Source organism: Sus scrofa, chromosome 13 (genome assembly GCF_000003025.6).
Source record: "Sus scrofa isolate TJ Tabasco breed Duroc chromosome 13, Sscrofa11.1, whole genome shotgun sequence".
Taxonomy (NCBI): Eukaryota; Metazoa; Chordata; class Mammalia; order Artiodactyla; family Suidae; genus Sus; species Sus scrofa.
In genome coordinates this window covers 64156339-64172871 of record NC_010455.5, presented here as the reverse complement: position 1 = coordinate 64172871, position 16533 = coordinate 64156339, and the positions used below count along the sequence as shown (strand labels likewise).

General features: G+C 40.2%; 1 protein-coding gene across 6 annotated transcripts in view; it reads right to left on the bottom strand.

The window, feature by feature from the left end:
- Positions 1-16533, bottom strand: part of GRM7 (glutamate metabotropic receptor 7) — an 885981-nt gene that overhangs the window by 31111 nt on the left and 838337 nt on the right. For 2 of the 6 annotated variants that reach the window (XR_002338089.1, XM_021071052.1), the window contains one exon: positions 12147-16446. The exons of 2 other annotated variants lie outside the window; for them this stretch is intronic. Coding sequence is in view for 1 of the 4 variants with exons in the window: in XM_021071052.1 (XP_020926711.1) it covers positions 16442-16446 (5 nt within the window). In the remaining 3 variants the exon portion in view is untranslated. Of the gene's footprint in view, positions 1-12146; positions 16447-16533 lie in introns of those variants that run through there. 2 more of the 6 variants (XR_002338090.1, XR_002338088.1) reach the window with 2 other exon arrangements.

Sequence of the window (16533 nt, the reverse complement as noted above, 5' to 3'; positions counted from 1 at the left end):
CGATCAATCAGTCACGCTGGTCTAATAGTGCCCTGATTAAAACTCTGACTAGTGAGGCTGGAAAGAACTTCCTGGGCTGGGAGTACTCTGTGTGAATTGTGGTACATCCACTCATCATGACTCTGTGGGGAAGAGGACAATGAAAGCTCCACATGTGGTGCTTCTGGACTCTGTCCTATGTGCTGCTTCTCTTGCCTGATTTTAATCTGAGTTCTTTTCCTGTAGTAAATCATAACTGTGAGTGTAAGAGCTTTCAGTAAGTCTTTTAAGCAAATTACCAAATCCAAGGGTGTTTTGGGAAACCTCCAAGCTTGCAATTGGTGTCAGAACTGGGGCAATTTTGAGGACATCTCCCTCTAAATATTGTAGCTGACTGAAAATCTGCACACACATAAGTGCTTCAAGGGTCATACATATATAAAGACAGATATCTTCATAAAAATCTCAAAATAATTGGCCATATGCATGGGAGAAGTTACTCTTTATTTCATAGCACAGAAATCAAATCAAGTGAATTCAGGTATTACAGCTCTATAAATATGGCACCAGCCCACTATGCTTTTCCATGTCTGGGTCCATAGAAGTCAATCAGTGTATAAGTGCCCACTGCAGTCCAAGTCCATGGGACTTCTTACAGGTGGAGAGGTGGGGTGAAAGCCAAGTCATCAACAAATCTTGTTTCTTTTACTTCTGAAATATTATTTCTCTCCTTTTATCTGTCTCCATCTCCACCTCCACATCTACAGTCAAAGCTAACATCATCAACTCAACTAATGGAATATCTCCAAACTGAGTTCTAGACATCTACATGTAGCTATTGCTCTATACCCCTGTCAGAGTGGTTTCTTTTAAAAATGTAAATCGCATCACTTGTTCTTTGTATTCTCACCTCCCTTGCTTAAAACTCTTCAAAGGCTCCTCATTGCCTTTTTTCTAAAGGCAGACATTTCTAATTTGTTCTATAAATTTTTATGTGACTTGACACTTATTTCCTGGCTTTACCTGGAACCACACTTGCCCTTTCTCTCTTCCCTCTAGTCACATTGACCTTGTTTCATTCTTTCCTATTTGCTATGCTTGTACCACAGGGCCTTTGTACACATTCTTCTCTTTGCCTAGAGAGCTTTCCCATCACTTTTCCTACACATCCCCCAAGCATCCTTTCTTTAAAAAAGCTACTCTTGATCTCTGTTTCTGGTGACACTTGATCTTTCTAGTTCCCTGTATTTCTTGTTCACAAAGTATTCTCACAGTTGCAGTTTAACATGTATTAGCTATAATTTGATCATATCTATCCTCAACTAGACAGAGTTATTTGAATTGGGGTATATCTATGGTTATGCAGTTTTACTAAGAGCACCATCATTTTGGTGCAGGTGGGCTTCAGATTGGACTTTACTCAGATAATGGTTGTAGGGCAGGATGCTTACAGCTATCTTTTTGGGATGAGATACTATTTGGAATGAGTGATTATAGAATAAACATTGCTATTCAACATCATCATTTGCACCTAGGAAGTGCTTTCATATATAATTTTTCCCTTAGTAGATTTGCCCTGAATCGCTGCTTTCAGAAAAATGCCATTGATGTCCAAAGATGGTGTGGGTAGGATGGGTGGCCAAGGTGCTGCCATATTGGACTCTAGAAATGTAGAGTATTGTGACATGATATTCCCATTTGCTAAAGCTAGCTGAGTCCTGGGGTAACCATGTAAAGGACATCAAGCCTAAGACAAGGAACTTTGTCTGGGAGTATGGGGTTTCCTTGAGGGCTTCCTGAATGGAGAAGGAAGTAGTGACTTGTTTCAGGTTCCTTTTGGTGAAGGGCACACGAGTGAGGAAGAGTTCTTCCCACTGTCCAAGGAGGCTTGGCCAGTAGGTGCTCTACCACCTCAATATGAGTTTCACTGTAGGAGGTACCACTGCCCAAAATGGACAAGAGCCCCATGGAGCTCTAACAGGAGTTCAGTAATGATATGCCCTGATTGTAATGTAGTTGGAGTTGGAAGAGCAAGATGGCTGTGTGCTCCTCACAGGTCTACATCCAGCTTCTTATCCCATACATTTGCATTCACATTTACATCAGATACTTCTGTCCATTTGTGATGGATGCAAACTTTTGGAGGCATCCTAGCATAGTAACTGCTTTAACAGCACAATGACACCAACAGATTAAAACATCATCATTATTTAAAACACTTGAGGGAAAAAAAACCTTGAATTGGATTCACAATCTGTTCATGTTATCCCAAGTATCACAAGGCATTTTAATATTGTCCTTTTCAATAAAGGAGAATCAGTTGGATTCTTTAAATATAAATTTGACTGTAAAAATTTCTTTCACACTTTTTATCATCTATTCATGTGAAGTTTTTCATTCATAATCTCTATCAAGAATTTGAAGAGATCAGAGTTCCCTTTGTGGCTCAGCAGTTAACCAACCTGACTAGGATCCATGAGGATGCATGCAGGTTTGATTCCTGGCCTCGCTAAATTAGGTTAAGGATCTGGTGTTGTCATGAGCTGTGGTGTAGGTTGCAGACACAGCTCAGATCCCAGGTTGCTGTGATATAGGCTGGTGGCTGCAGCTCTGCTTCAACCCCTATCCTGGGAACTTCCATATGCCGCAGATGTGGCCTTAAAAAGAAAAAAAAAAAATTGAAGATATCATCATCAAAAAGTCTTGACTGGGAATTGTTTACAACCATTTCATGAATTTAAGTTGATAGGGACTATCTTGTCATGGAAGCAAGCCCAAGTTTTCATTTAAAAAATTGAATATTTTAGGTTTTGGCATTTAAAGAAATTGAGTACTTAATTTATTACTAATCCTTTTGATTATTTTGTATTATAAATAACATGGACTTTTTTTTTTTTTTTTTTTTTTTTTTTGGTTTTCAGCAAGCCTTATGTAGATTGCCGGAAATCCTCTCTAGTTTAGTGACTATGCCTGACAATGTTATCATTTTTTACATGTGCCAAGACAAGGAAGAGCATTGTTGTAATGGATAAGTGGAATGCATGAGCAATTCATTAATAGTCTTGCTATTGTATGTGCTTATCGGTAGGACTCAGCAGGGGTGATGTGGCTAGATATTGGCTGTGAGGGTATTTATTTTGGAGACAAGAGAACATAAAGCAAGAACCAATGGTTCAATTTTCTCAACAACAGCCTTCGTCTTATCAGTTCTGAAAATGAATTCATTTCATTCTCTTTCTATCCTCAAGACAGAGAGCTTGCTGTAAATTTGGTCAGAAACCACATGACCTTGGCAAATCTCAAACCTCCCTAAGACTTTGTAAAGGGTCACATGAAATTTATAACATTCATCTCAGGTTCTGTGGCCAAATATAAATCAGTCATCTTTGTAAATGGAGTCTCTACCTGGTAAGCATCTAAAGATGGAAAGGATTAGGTCAGATGGTAGTGAGTTCCCTATTATTAAATATATTTAAGCATATTATACATGATCATATTTTAGGGGTAACAGTGACATTAAATCTTTAATTAAGCAACCTTAAGTTTCCTTCCATTGCTGAGGATCCCAGACTAGAGGTGGTAAAACCCTCTCTGGAATAACACCAGAGCCTGGGCTGTAGGCCATCCAACAGGAAAGTCTCAATGGGAGATCTTTTCATGGCCCCTCATAATATTCTCTGGGTAAGAAGCACAAGGACCCTCAAATTTCTCAGGAAAGAATTTCTAGATGCATGCCTCAAATGCCCCTTCAGGGCTTGCTAAAGCACACATGGATAGACTCTAACCCCCAAATTTCTGATTCGGCAGGTCTGGGGTGAGGCCCCCAAATTTGTATTTTTTTTTTTTTTTTTTGTCTTTTTGCCTTTTCTAGGGCTGCTCCCGTGGTACATGGAGGTTCCCAGTCTAGAGGTCTATTTGGAGTTGTAGCTGCTGGCCTATGCCAGAGACATAGCAACATGGGATCTGAGCTGAGTCTGCAACCTACACCACAGCTCACGGCAACACCGGATCCCCAACCCATTGAGTGAGGCCAGGGATCGAACCCATAACCTCATGGTTCCTGGTCAGATTCGTTAACCACTGAGCCACGACGGGAATTCCCAAATTTGTATTTTTATTAAGTACCCAGGTGATGCTGATGTTGCTGGTTGTGGGACCAGAGTTGAGAATCTCTCCATTAGAGCTAGGATTATCTGGCCTGTCTGCCATTAGATTCACTTGGGGAGATATTTCAACTCTAGGTGCCTGTATCCAATCCTCATGCAAATACATACAATCCCAGGTGGTGGGGGCAGGCATGGGTGTAGATAGAAAGGTCTCCAGGTGATTCTAATGCATATTCAGCACTGAGAAAGTCAGAGTCAGAGCATCTGCATTTTAGCCAGTGATCACCTTGGGCCCCTTTAACTATACTTCAATATTGGACTAATATTTGCATTATTTTTGTTATTACTGTATTTCTCTTTTGAATTATTTCAAAATGTCATAGCGACATTTGAAAAACAAAAGTGTTTTTGTACTCTGAGACTGTTCCAAGGATGATAAGCCTTCTCCTCCTAATTATTCAAGAGCCGACTTTACTGTTAGCAATTAGATGAAAATCTGCCGTCTGTAATTAAGATCGGTATATATGACAGTGCAAATGGGTCTTGAATATTTTATTATTTGTCTTTCTTATTACCTTAGGTGCTTTAAACCCTTGTACTTGCCAGAATAACCTAAAACACTTTGTAAATGAAATTACAACTTGCCATATTTTTATGTTTTCTGCTGAGACAGAAACATCTTCAGTTAACATTGAATATGCCACATTTTCACATTCACTATTTAATTGTAAAATGACTCTGTGAGGTGAGATTAAAATGCTGGTGTTTAGTGGACTCTCATCTTTCATAAGAGTTAGTTTTTAAAGTCAGCATGTCTAGAGTTCCCGTAGTGGCTCAGCGGTAATGAACCCGACTGGTATCCCCGAGGACATGGGTTTGATCCTTGGTCTTGCTCAGTGGGTTAAGCATCCCGTGTTGATGTGAACTGTGGTATAGGCTGGCAGCTCAGATTGGACCCCTAGCCTGCGAATTTCATGTGCCATGGGCGTGGCCCTAAAAAGACCAAAAAAAAAAAAAAAAAAAAAGTAAGCATGTCTAGTAAAAGTTAGGCATAGTCAGAATTTTCCTACACAATCCCTTCAGTCCACATTATCTGCAATGTGGTCCAAAGACCAACACTGTGTGCATAGCCCAGGAGCTTGTTAGATTTATGCTGAGTTGAAATACTTCCACCTGCAATTTGACAAAATCCTTGGGTGATCACTTGGACATTAAAATTTGAGAAGTGCTTCAATTATTCATGAACCGCTAAGGCCTGGGACTACAGAAGCTGGAGGGTTTAGAGTGTCTGACTTGGACACTCTGAATTTTTGCTGAGGCTTTATTTCCCTGTTGGAGTGGAAGCCTGGGTCTAGGTTGAACAGGAAAACCAGGAAGAACATTGTTTTTCTTTCTCTTCCTCCTGTTCTCCTACAGTTTCTTCTCTAGAATCCATGTGGTTGAATTATTGTCAATTGAAAAATGTATGTATCACATCTCCTGTTGTATTATGTACATTAGTCCTAAAAGTGAACTGTCCAATTATCATGTGCCAGGGACTGTACTAGGTGGTGAAGACTCAGCAGCAGGGAGGCAGAATCCAGCTCCCATCACCATAAAGCTTATCATCTGAAACTGTCTAATTGGAGATGCTAAGGAGCAGGCCTGATTGACATGAATAATACTGTGTTCTATTCAACTTAGGGTTTAATTTCCAGGTAATTCTAGTGAAAAGCATCTTCTATTAGGTATTGGTGTTAACTGACCATCCACTCTTTATGCTAAGGGGGTATTTTCTGATAGAGCTCCTACCTGGTTTAATTACACTCCTCCTCCAAGTTGCATTGAGGCCAAGAAGGTATGACATGAAATAGAGTCAACTACATGTATCTTCTATGTGAGTTCCTAGATCCAGGCCTCCAATGGCCAAGGAGAAGCAATGGTGTTGAGAAGGAAAAGCATCTTCTGGCAAGGCAGGAAGGACCATGCCTGCAAAATTTCCCTCTGTTGCTCTGCCCAAGCTCCTCACCATTGTATAGTCCCAAGCACATCTCGGTCTGCTATTGGTGCCAACCCCATGCCCAATAGCACATTCCCCATATGGTCTAACAATTTCATACTCTGTTCCCTGGAGGGAAGAGGGGTTAGGGGGATGGGATGCCTCATTTTCACTGCCCTCCTGGGAGTTTATCTATTACACTTTCTCTCTGCTTGATTTCTGATAACATCTGTCTTGGAGAAGAAGAAAGCATTTTAACCTTTGAAGGAAAGGAAGGATTCACATATGAGAAGAGGCTGATCACCTAATCCTATGACCTGAATTTCTTCCTGACATCTTAAAAGTACATACATTCATACGAGCTGTTGGCTGTCCTTAAAATGTCACAGAACATTGCTCAGTATCACCTTTGCCCGACAATGCTTGGCAGATGTTTGGGTTTTGATGTCTTTCCATGCCTTTTATCAGCGCAGAATCTGAACTGTGGGGTAGTTGTTGTCTCCATATAGTGGCTGCTGAATTATACCTTATCCTGTTGAATCAGAAATGGCAATTTGCCTCCAAATAAAAGGAACAAAGCACCTATTACAGGGTATTTATGATTAAATCTATTTACTATTTAAGAAGAATCTGAAAGCTTAGCAGTCTTCTTCAAAGACAAACTGTAAAAAACTCCAGCTGTTGAAAACTTAAAATTATTACTTGAATGCCTAAGCTGGATTTTGGCATTCAATTTGAGACTTTATTTTTGAACAAAGCAGTTTAAGAGACAGTGTTCTATATTACGTATTCTTCCTCTAAGGCAAGCTAGGGGTCTGAGGTTATTCCAGGAGAACTGATGCTGAGAGACTTGGCTCCTACAATGCCAACTTCCCAGTTCTCCCAGCTGTCATTGAGGCCGCAGTGAGGTGGGTTGTGGTTCCTGCCTTGAGATGTGAGAGGGTCACCATCTGACTGGGGTATGCTCTTGTTGAAGGTAGACCATTTCTTTTATTTTTTAGGGTTGTACTCTTGGCATATGGAAGTTCTCAGGCTCTGGGTCAAATCAGAGCTGCAGCTGTCATTCTGTGCCACAGCCACAGCAGTACAGGATCCAAGCTGTGTCTGCAACCTACACCACAGCTTATGGCAATGCCAGATCCTTTAACCCACAGAGAAAGGCCAGGGATCGAACCCACATCCTCATGGATACTAGTTGGGTTCTTAACCCGCTGAGCAACAACAGGAACTCCAGCAGATTATTGAGTTATCTGAACGCAAGTGTCTCCTAGAGTGCGTGAGGTTGGTATGATCTCCCAAAGTCCTGAATGATTCTCTTACATGGATTGGAAAGGATACCCATTGCTGAAAGTTGGCCATTCCTCTGACTACATCTGTTTAACTTAGCTTGGACTACTTCATGCAACCTCGAAAGAACCTGGTTAATGAAATTATTCAGATGCCCTGGCTGTCAGATGAGGCAGCTGATATGGGAGGCTATTTGTCTCAAAGTTACACCATGTCTAATTTCAAAGTCCTTGACTCTAAACTTAGGCTGGTTTTCTATCAGAGATGCATTGTTGGCTCTTTCTGAGATTGGATAATTTTTCATAGGCAATCAAGTTATTCTCCCAAGCGAGTTCCATCTTCAAAATTATGAAGTTGGTTAAAGGCTTGAAGGTATACTAGATTCAAAATGAACATGGCAGCCTTGTTAAGAGGGTTAGGAAAATATTTCTTTGTAATCTGTCCCACTGATGTGATAACGAACACACTAGAAAGAAAAACAGGTAGTAGAAAAGATAAATGCTTGAGGAATGGATGAAATTGTATAGTTAGGTGAGTGTTTATTCGTCACCTGAAGTACAGTTCTGAATTAGATCATTTAAAAACCATCTTTTGTTTTACAAAACCAATATGTTTATTGTAGAGTATTTAGAAAGTACATAGGTCTTTTTTTCCTGTTTATTAAGTTGCTGCTCTGAACCCATTCCCCCTTGGTTTGAGATTTTGTTCATGTTGAAGCGTAGGAAGAGATTATTTCCACTTTTTTTCCCCATGGTGGCCAAGTGTCCAGTAAATATTTCTGCAGAAATGTCCTCCCTAAAGTTGACATAACCATAACTGTGTTCACACTTACACTGTGACAGGAGGTCTGACATTGGAGCACCTTAAGAAAACTCGGCTTTTTTTTTTTTTTTGGCGGGGGGGTTGTTTGTTTTGTTTTGTCTTTTTTCCCCCAGGAGTTTTCTTTCCTAAAATAAAACTGTATGTGCTTAGAACTCAGGTTAGGGGTTGGCTAGGGACAACTGGGTGAAGTGGTTTTCCTCTGTTCTTACAGAATCCATTGCTATCTTTAGCCTTAGGGTTTTTGAACATATAATTTATAAAGTCTGAGAACACATCCTGTTCCTAAGCTGAGAACTCAGAAGCTGGGGTTGTCTCTCACAGGACCTCCTGCCCTGATGCTTTTGCAAGTTATCTTTTCTGCTGCTCAGTTTTGAGATTACAAGGGCCCCCTTCTCTCTCCAGGATTCATTCCCACGGCCCTCAGGGTGAACCTGGAAGATATTTACAGTTGAGTTCTAATATATGTATTTTTTTTTGCTGCTCTCTAGCCTCACACATTATTTGCTTGTCCAGTAGTTCTTAACTGGGGCAGTTGTAGCCCCAGAGAACATTTGGAAATTGCTAGAGACATTTTTGATGTGCACAACTGCAGGATAGACATGCCACAGGCCAGAGATGCTGCTAAAACTTCCACAGACAAAACTCAGGACAGCCCCCTGAAGCAAAGAATTGTCTAGCTCCCAAATGTCACTAGTGCCATGGTTGAGAAGCTCTGTAGTCTTGCCCACTGGAAAATGGATCTTTTTCAAACATACTACATACCTATCATGGGGAGGCACTACATCAGTCAGAAGCATGGCCTCCAGGCCTACAAGGCTGTGCTTGTATCCAAAAGTTCTGCTTATCAGCATGTTACTTTAGAGAAGTTACTTAACATCTCTGTGCCACACATGCCTTATCTGTGAAATGGCCCTAAGGATTCACAGTGGTTGAGGCTGTTAGGATGAAATGAGCTAATACATGCTAAGTATTGGAATAGCAGTAGCTATACCGCAAGTGCTCAAGAGCCACTGACTGGCACTGACAATAAGGTTGCCATCATTTCAGGCACTTGGTCCTTCCCTTGTCACATCCCTCTGCCTAGAACTCCCTCTCTCCTGTTGCCCCATTCTTCAAGTCACAGAATATTTGCTTGACACCCCATGAGAGCAAAGGGCTACTTCCGGCCCTTTCTACATACTTCTATTAGGCATCCGGGTGCCATGTCTGAAAAAGTTAGTTGTTTTCCTCTCTCCTGTGGATTATATAAACTCCCAGAGGAACAGCAGTTTGTGCTACCTAAATTTTATATGCCCAGACCCTGATAACAGTAGGCCCTCTATAAATCACTTAGGGTGGTTTGGATCAGGCACCATTAGAAACAAGACAAGTAACTGAAAAGAGGAGTCAGTATCTCGCTTTGTTTTCAGACTTGATTTAACCTCTGTCACCAGCCTCAAAAGGCTATTTGAATAGAAATAAGCAACCGGATTGAAACTGGGTTTAGGAAGTGTCTCTAAAACCCCTGCAGTGATGGTGTCAGAGGCCAAAGCTAAACAAAGTTCAAGATAGCATCCCGTTTCCTCATTTCACACATGATCATGCATGTCCAGCCACTCCAGCCTCCTGGCCTTGGAGGGATATACAACATAGTTGTTATCTGAGATTAATAATTCACTCCTTCTTCTCTAGCCATTAATCTTTGTACTCCATTCTGGCTGAGCTGTTAATTTTTTTTTTCCAGTTTGCACTGCAATCTGAATTCTCTACAGTGAGGGATTTTTTTTTCTCTATCCTTGGCTTAAGATGACCCTCTCAGTCCCAAGATATCACTCCTCTTTAATGAAAGGATGCTGGGGTATAATGGGGTCAGATGGAGTTTCTAAAGCTACTTCTCTGCATTTCCCCAGTGGCTTAGCAATTAAGGATCCAGCATTGTCACTGCTGTAGCTCAGGTTGCTGTTGTGGCACAGGTTCAATCTCTGACCTAGGAACTTCCACATGCTATGGATGCAGCCAAAAAAACAAAACAGAAAACAAAACAAACAAAAAATACAGCTACTCCCATCACTAACACCTTGGACAATTTTCTTAACCCCCTGAGCTGTGGTTTGATGAGGGTGATGAGGGTGATAGATGAGGATGATGTCACCTGCCTCAATGTGATGCCCTCAAGATGAAATGTTGTGTGTATAAACACGATACAACAAAAGTAGGAAATGCTATACAAGAGAGAGCAGATTTTAACATTTAGTTGATGATGTAATTTTTTAAATTGTGTAATTTTTTTTTTTTTTTGAGGGAGTCAGGGCACTGGCAGCATGTAGAAATTCCTAAGCCAGGGATCAAACCCATGCCACCACAGCGACCCGAGCTGGTACAGTGACAACTCGGGATTGTTAGTCCACTTCTCCATAAGGGAACTTCTTAAGTGTGTGATTTTTAAAAATCCTTTCTGCATTCATTAATACTTTTATTTAAAGTATGTAGTGATCAATATAATCAATATAGTCAATTTCATACTTAAAAAATGTATAACTTGAATGAAAGCTCAAAATTTTGCTTTCTCAATCCCTTATGCACCCTTGTTTTTTTAAAAAATGTCCACACCCACGGCATGTGGAATTTCTTGGGCCAGGGAATGAACCTGCACCATGGCAATGACAATGCCAAATCTGTAACCACCAGGCTGCCAGGAATTCCATGCAGCCCTTTTACAGCTTGAGTTTTGGAATGAGCATCAGAGATGCTGGGAGAGGTCCCTCCTGGGCTGTAGTGTACTCAACCAGCTTGATAGAGCTGGTATGGGATCAAGTATACTATACTGGCTCTAGTTCTTAGTTTCCCATGCTAGTTTTACATTACAGATTCTCCCAAAATATAAACAGATAGCAGAGACCCCTCTAGACAATGCATAACATCACTAACTGTTTAAGATTCACATAAAACTTTGGCTTGTTGGAACTGTAGACATCTTTTGCTTTGTACTTGTATTTCCCCCTCATTCTCAAACATTCTCAAAGTACCTGCCAGGCAGTGATGTCAGTGACTGACCAGTCATAGGGCAAATAATACATGTTAATTTGATTCCAAGGAAATGGACCTAGCATTTTCCAGCCAATGTTAGAATTCCAGAATTGACCACACACAGGTGAAAAGTGGTAGAAACATGCTGCCTGGGTTTCTATCTTTGAATATTTAACTTGTATTTTCCATTGCTGAGCAACATTGGCATGACAAGTAAACATGCACATGGCTTCCCTTTGGGTGGTGATTAAGGAAATCATTCTCTCCACTAGCTGCAGAGTTCTACTATGAGACACATGATGACTACAAAGTAGCCACCTTGCCTGCTTTTCAAGAATTATGTGCAGCTACAGAATCCTTAAATACAGAGAAATTTAAATAGTGTATAAAAGGAATGGGGAATCTTTTGTCCCAACTGAGAGAGAAATGTTTCTGGAAAATATTTTTGTTTTGTTAATATTAATCGCACAGTCCACAATGCAAAGCACAATTTACTAGGCGCTACAAAAGAAATGGGGCTCAGTGTTCCCAGACAGTCTGTAGAATATTTTCACAATCAGCAGATTGCTGAGAATAAAACATATCTCCTCTCTAAAGGAAGTTCTAGTCCTCCTTTTCTTTTCTCTAGGTTATGGCTCAGCCACCCAGTAGAATTTTTTGAGATGCTATCCATATTCTCTATTCTCTCTGTCCAATAGAGTAGTCATAAGCTTATGTATGCATGCGGAATATGGCCAGTGCAACTGAGGAACAATTTTTTTAAATTGTATTTAATTCTAATGAATTAATTATTTTAGTACAGTTGATTTATAATATTGTATCAGTTGCTACTGTATAGCAAAGTGACCCAATCATATATATATATGTGTGTGTGTGTGTGTGTGTATACATGCACACACACACATACACACACATTTCTTATACTGTTTTCCATCATGGTCTATCCCAAGAGACTGGACATAGTTCCCTGTGCTGTACAGTAGGACCTCATTGTTTATCCATTCTAAATGTCATAGTTTGCATCTACTAACCCCAAACTAATAGCCACATGTGGCTAGTGGCTACTATATTGATTGCTCGGTGATACTCATAATAAGGGTATCAACAAATTATTGACCATTATATTACATAACAAGCATTGCTTTAAATAATTACATGCACTAATTAATGTACACAACCCTATAAGGTAGTTACAAATATTACACTCATCTGGAAGAAGAGAAAAAAATAAGCATAGATAATAAGTTGTGTGCTCACATCACAATAGAGAACAGGGCAAAGCAGGGCTTAGCACCCAGGACTAAGTGCTAAGACCTGGTGCACAGGTTAACCCTCCGTCTTAACCTGTGCACAAGTTTGCCTCTTTCTAAAATCACAGTGAATTTTTAATAGCAGTGGTATTTGGAGCAATGGTTATTCTGACAGTCCTCAGTACCTCATTGGGCAGGAAAACATGAAAATCATCAACAGAAGTTTGAAAACAGTAATCCCTTTGAGGACTTCCTGGATAAACAAATTCAGAGTTGCCCTTCCAAGGAGCTTGAAATGGTCGCCTAAGGATGTATCAACTCATTTTGCCCACAAAAGGCTATGACTTGTGGCTCTATAAGTAAGGAAAGAAGAATATTAGCCCAGCCTCTTAACTGGTGTTGTCATGGAGATTCAGTCTTAAGCAAAGATGGTGCAATATTTTCCGCTCCAGTAATAGAGCTCAGCAATTAGCTTCATCTTGATTTAGTTTGCACTACCAGCCTGGGAGTCTCTTGAGAAGAGACCTTGAAATAGCTTCTCACTGTGCTAGCAGACAGCTCAGGATGACTTCTTGGCAACATGGTGAATACTGCTGGTGTGATACACACCTGAATGATTTTTGTAAATTAGTCTCTTTAATATTCTGGAAAACACTCTGCTGTATAACTATTACCATCACACCAATGCCATATTGCATGTGTTGATTATCAGAAAGGATAAAAATAAAAGGTTCCTAAACCTGGATGTGCATCAGAATTCCTGGGGAAGATTTTTAAATACAGATGACATTTCAATAGAGAATAAAATATTTAAATTAGACAGAAGTATAAACTCAAATGCGTTTCAGATTTCTCATGGGCAAAGTGTCTGCCATGAGAAGGATATTTAAAAATTGGTCTTTGGTATATTTTTAAATATCTGAATACTAACAGGTAGTAATAGGGTAATGGAAAAATTGCCATAATGGTGACCATCTTGGGTTTATGCTTAAACTCAGGAAATAAGTGTTGCATAATGAAACTAAAGCTAAGTGCATTGAAATGAGATTTCTCTGGTAGCTCTTTTGATAGTGCTATGCAATTTTGGCCTTAAGGCACTGTTGCTTACAAAATGGGCAATAACCAATGGTTGACAATAAGGGAAAGGGTGTATTGATAGTTCAGTCTGAACAATCATACAGGTTTTTCAAGACACAAATCGGAAACACATGGATTACTTGACATTCTCCAAGTTTATTGTGTGTGGTACAGAAAGAGAATGGGTACAAGGGATCACATGGGAGAGGATCAGATTGGAATCTCCAAATTGTTTCCTAGAGGAAAGACACAGAGAAAAATCAGTTAATTTCACGTGATGTACTAACACCGATGGCTAACATTTGAACAGATACTCTGCCAGACTCTATTCTAAGTACTTCATTTTTATTTATTTCTTACCACTGTCATATGAAGATATATGTTACAGATGAGGAAACTGAGGCACAGAGAGATGGTCTTTTCCAGACAGTGAGAATTTTGCTTGCTTGACTTAAGTAATGGCACCTCAAGTGCTGATCCCCTATTGTCATTTCTTTTTCTTTATATGGGAGTTGGGTAGGTGACACCATTGAGTATCCAGCCCCCAGGAAGAGACTGGCTTCCTCAGGAATAAATCACAGTAGTTCACAGTAGGGATGGCTCCCCCATTTGATGGCATTGATGTCTCCTCTACATAAAGCCCTTAGAGAAGGTTCTCATGGGCCAAGATCTGCAGACCCCTTTCCTATCATGTTTCCTTATTTTGGAAGATCAAGAGGACACTGTTAGTGTGTGATGAGGACCACTTAGGACTTGAGATTGTCCTGGAACCTGGACAAAGTCTCCTCTATTCATTAAATTCATTGGTAGGCTGGGTAGCAAAGCTTCCTCAGGATACTCAGAAGGATGCAAAGGATACTTGCCTTGGCCAATCGCCTGACTGTATGCCAGTGCAGATGGTCAGTTGTGGTTGTACTTTTCACCTGAATGGAAACAACAGCTCCAGTCTCAGTCTGGACTTTGGAAAACCATGGGAAAGGAAGATGCAAATGAAATTTGCAAATATGACAAAAACCAGGGAAAGAGGAATTAAGCTCCTAGAGTGAAAAGCTAGCATTTTCCATGCTAACCCTAAGAGGTCAATGTTACCAAATTTTATGCTAACATAGATAATAAGGTCCCTGGTGTCCAGTTTCTTTGTAGAGCTTTGCTTTGCCAAAGCAGGGAGAGGAGGTGCAGCTCATGAAGCCATGGTGGATGTGCAAAGGAAAGTGCCATTTTTTAATGCTTGCAAACTCTTTCCAGAGTTTAATTTCCTTTGCTTAGGTCCCCATGCCAAACTCAACCACATTATGCAGGGTTAGCATCTGCTTATAGTCATCAATATAGGATGACTCTCTGCCCAGGATGTCCATGTTTTTCATTGGATTTCAATGTGTTCTCAAGAGTGAAACATTTCTCGATCTTGAAGGCCACATTAGGGTAAGAGCAATAATGATTAATTATTTCAGACCACCAAAAGAATCCAATAGTAGGTGAAATCACATCAATAGCTTGACATTTGCAGTACCATTAAGAAAAAGAAGAGAGCACATCTTATTACAAAATGGCCCTGAAAACAGATTATGATATCTTCCCTAAAGGGCCTCTCTCATCCTCAGGAAGTTGAGGATCTCCAGAATCAACCAATGAGAAAAAAAATACTCATTGAGAGATTATGTCATCTGAAAACTCTTTGTCCTACTCCATTCAACTTTAGAAATGTTTATTAGAAAGAACTCTGGCCAGGAATTCTAAGATCAGGCATCCACTCATTGGTGTGTATATAACTGGGAACTTGCTTCACTATTCTGAGCCTCAGTTTCATCATCTATTAAGTGGGACAATAAGACCTATCTCAGTGGATGACTGAGTACTTCGTAAATCTGTAGCCATTGGGATGAATATGGTGCAATTGTATCCATCATCATAACTGATACTATTGTTGTTATTACTAAATTGCTGTGAGGCACCATGCTAGGCCCTTTGCAGCCTGAGATGAATGAGCCTGGCCCTGGGGGTCAGTTCTCTATTTGATATAGGCTTGATAAAATGAAGATGTGAGATATCTTGTTAGATGATTTTGTTGCGATATCCTGGCCTTAAAGGGAAACCAGATTTCTTTACACAGGGGAAGATTAAAGGACTCTGTTCCACACAACCATTATTCTATCACTCACGGCATACCTAGAACTATTATTTGTACTTAAAATGCTCTTCAGCTTGCCAGCTGGCCTGAAGTTACCTGTCAAAGTTAATCACATGGAGTAGTTCATACATCAGGTCCTATGAGCCTAGCTGTCCCACTGCAACCCTGTGGAGTGACTTATAGCCTTCTCTGTCGATTTCACCAAGCCCAAAGATTATTAATGACCCATCAAATGACCACTGTAACCTATCTCAAAAACAGAGCTTTTTGTACCTAGAGAAAAGTTTCCTGACTCCATAGGCAATCTAGATGCCATTCTTTCCAACTCATAATAAAGGGAAAGATATAACCACAAACGAAGCAGGGAAAGGAAGGCCAATTACAATAAAGCAGATGATCGGGGACTAGCAATACTGACTGATATATACATAGACTTTATAAAGGAGGGCTTTCATGTACAAGATTCCATGCCATCTCCAAGGTAGCCCATCAAGGAAAGCTTCCTCCCATTTTACACAAGAGGAAACTCAGCGTTACAAAGGACATGACTTAATTCAAGATCACAGAAGTCCAGGAGGTGATGAAGCTTATGCCACCCAGAGTGTCAACCCTGGTCCTCTTTTCCTTATTCTTGGTGGGAGAAAAGAAACAACACACTCAAGGTCATAACTGATACTTTGACCACAACTTACAGAAAGTTGATGGCTGATTCCTGCTGTCTTCTTCTAAATGTTTGGGTCAGCTTGTCAAGAACAGGACTTGGGGTCATTTCTTAAATCCTCTTTGAGCATGCTGGGGTCTCTAGAGGTTATTCTGAAAGAGAACAGAAATATAAAAGGAATTCAAAACTAATCTTCAACTTGAAAAGAAAAACAAATAATGAGAATATTCATGTGGATT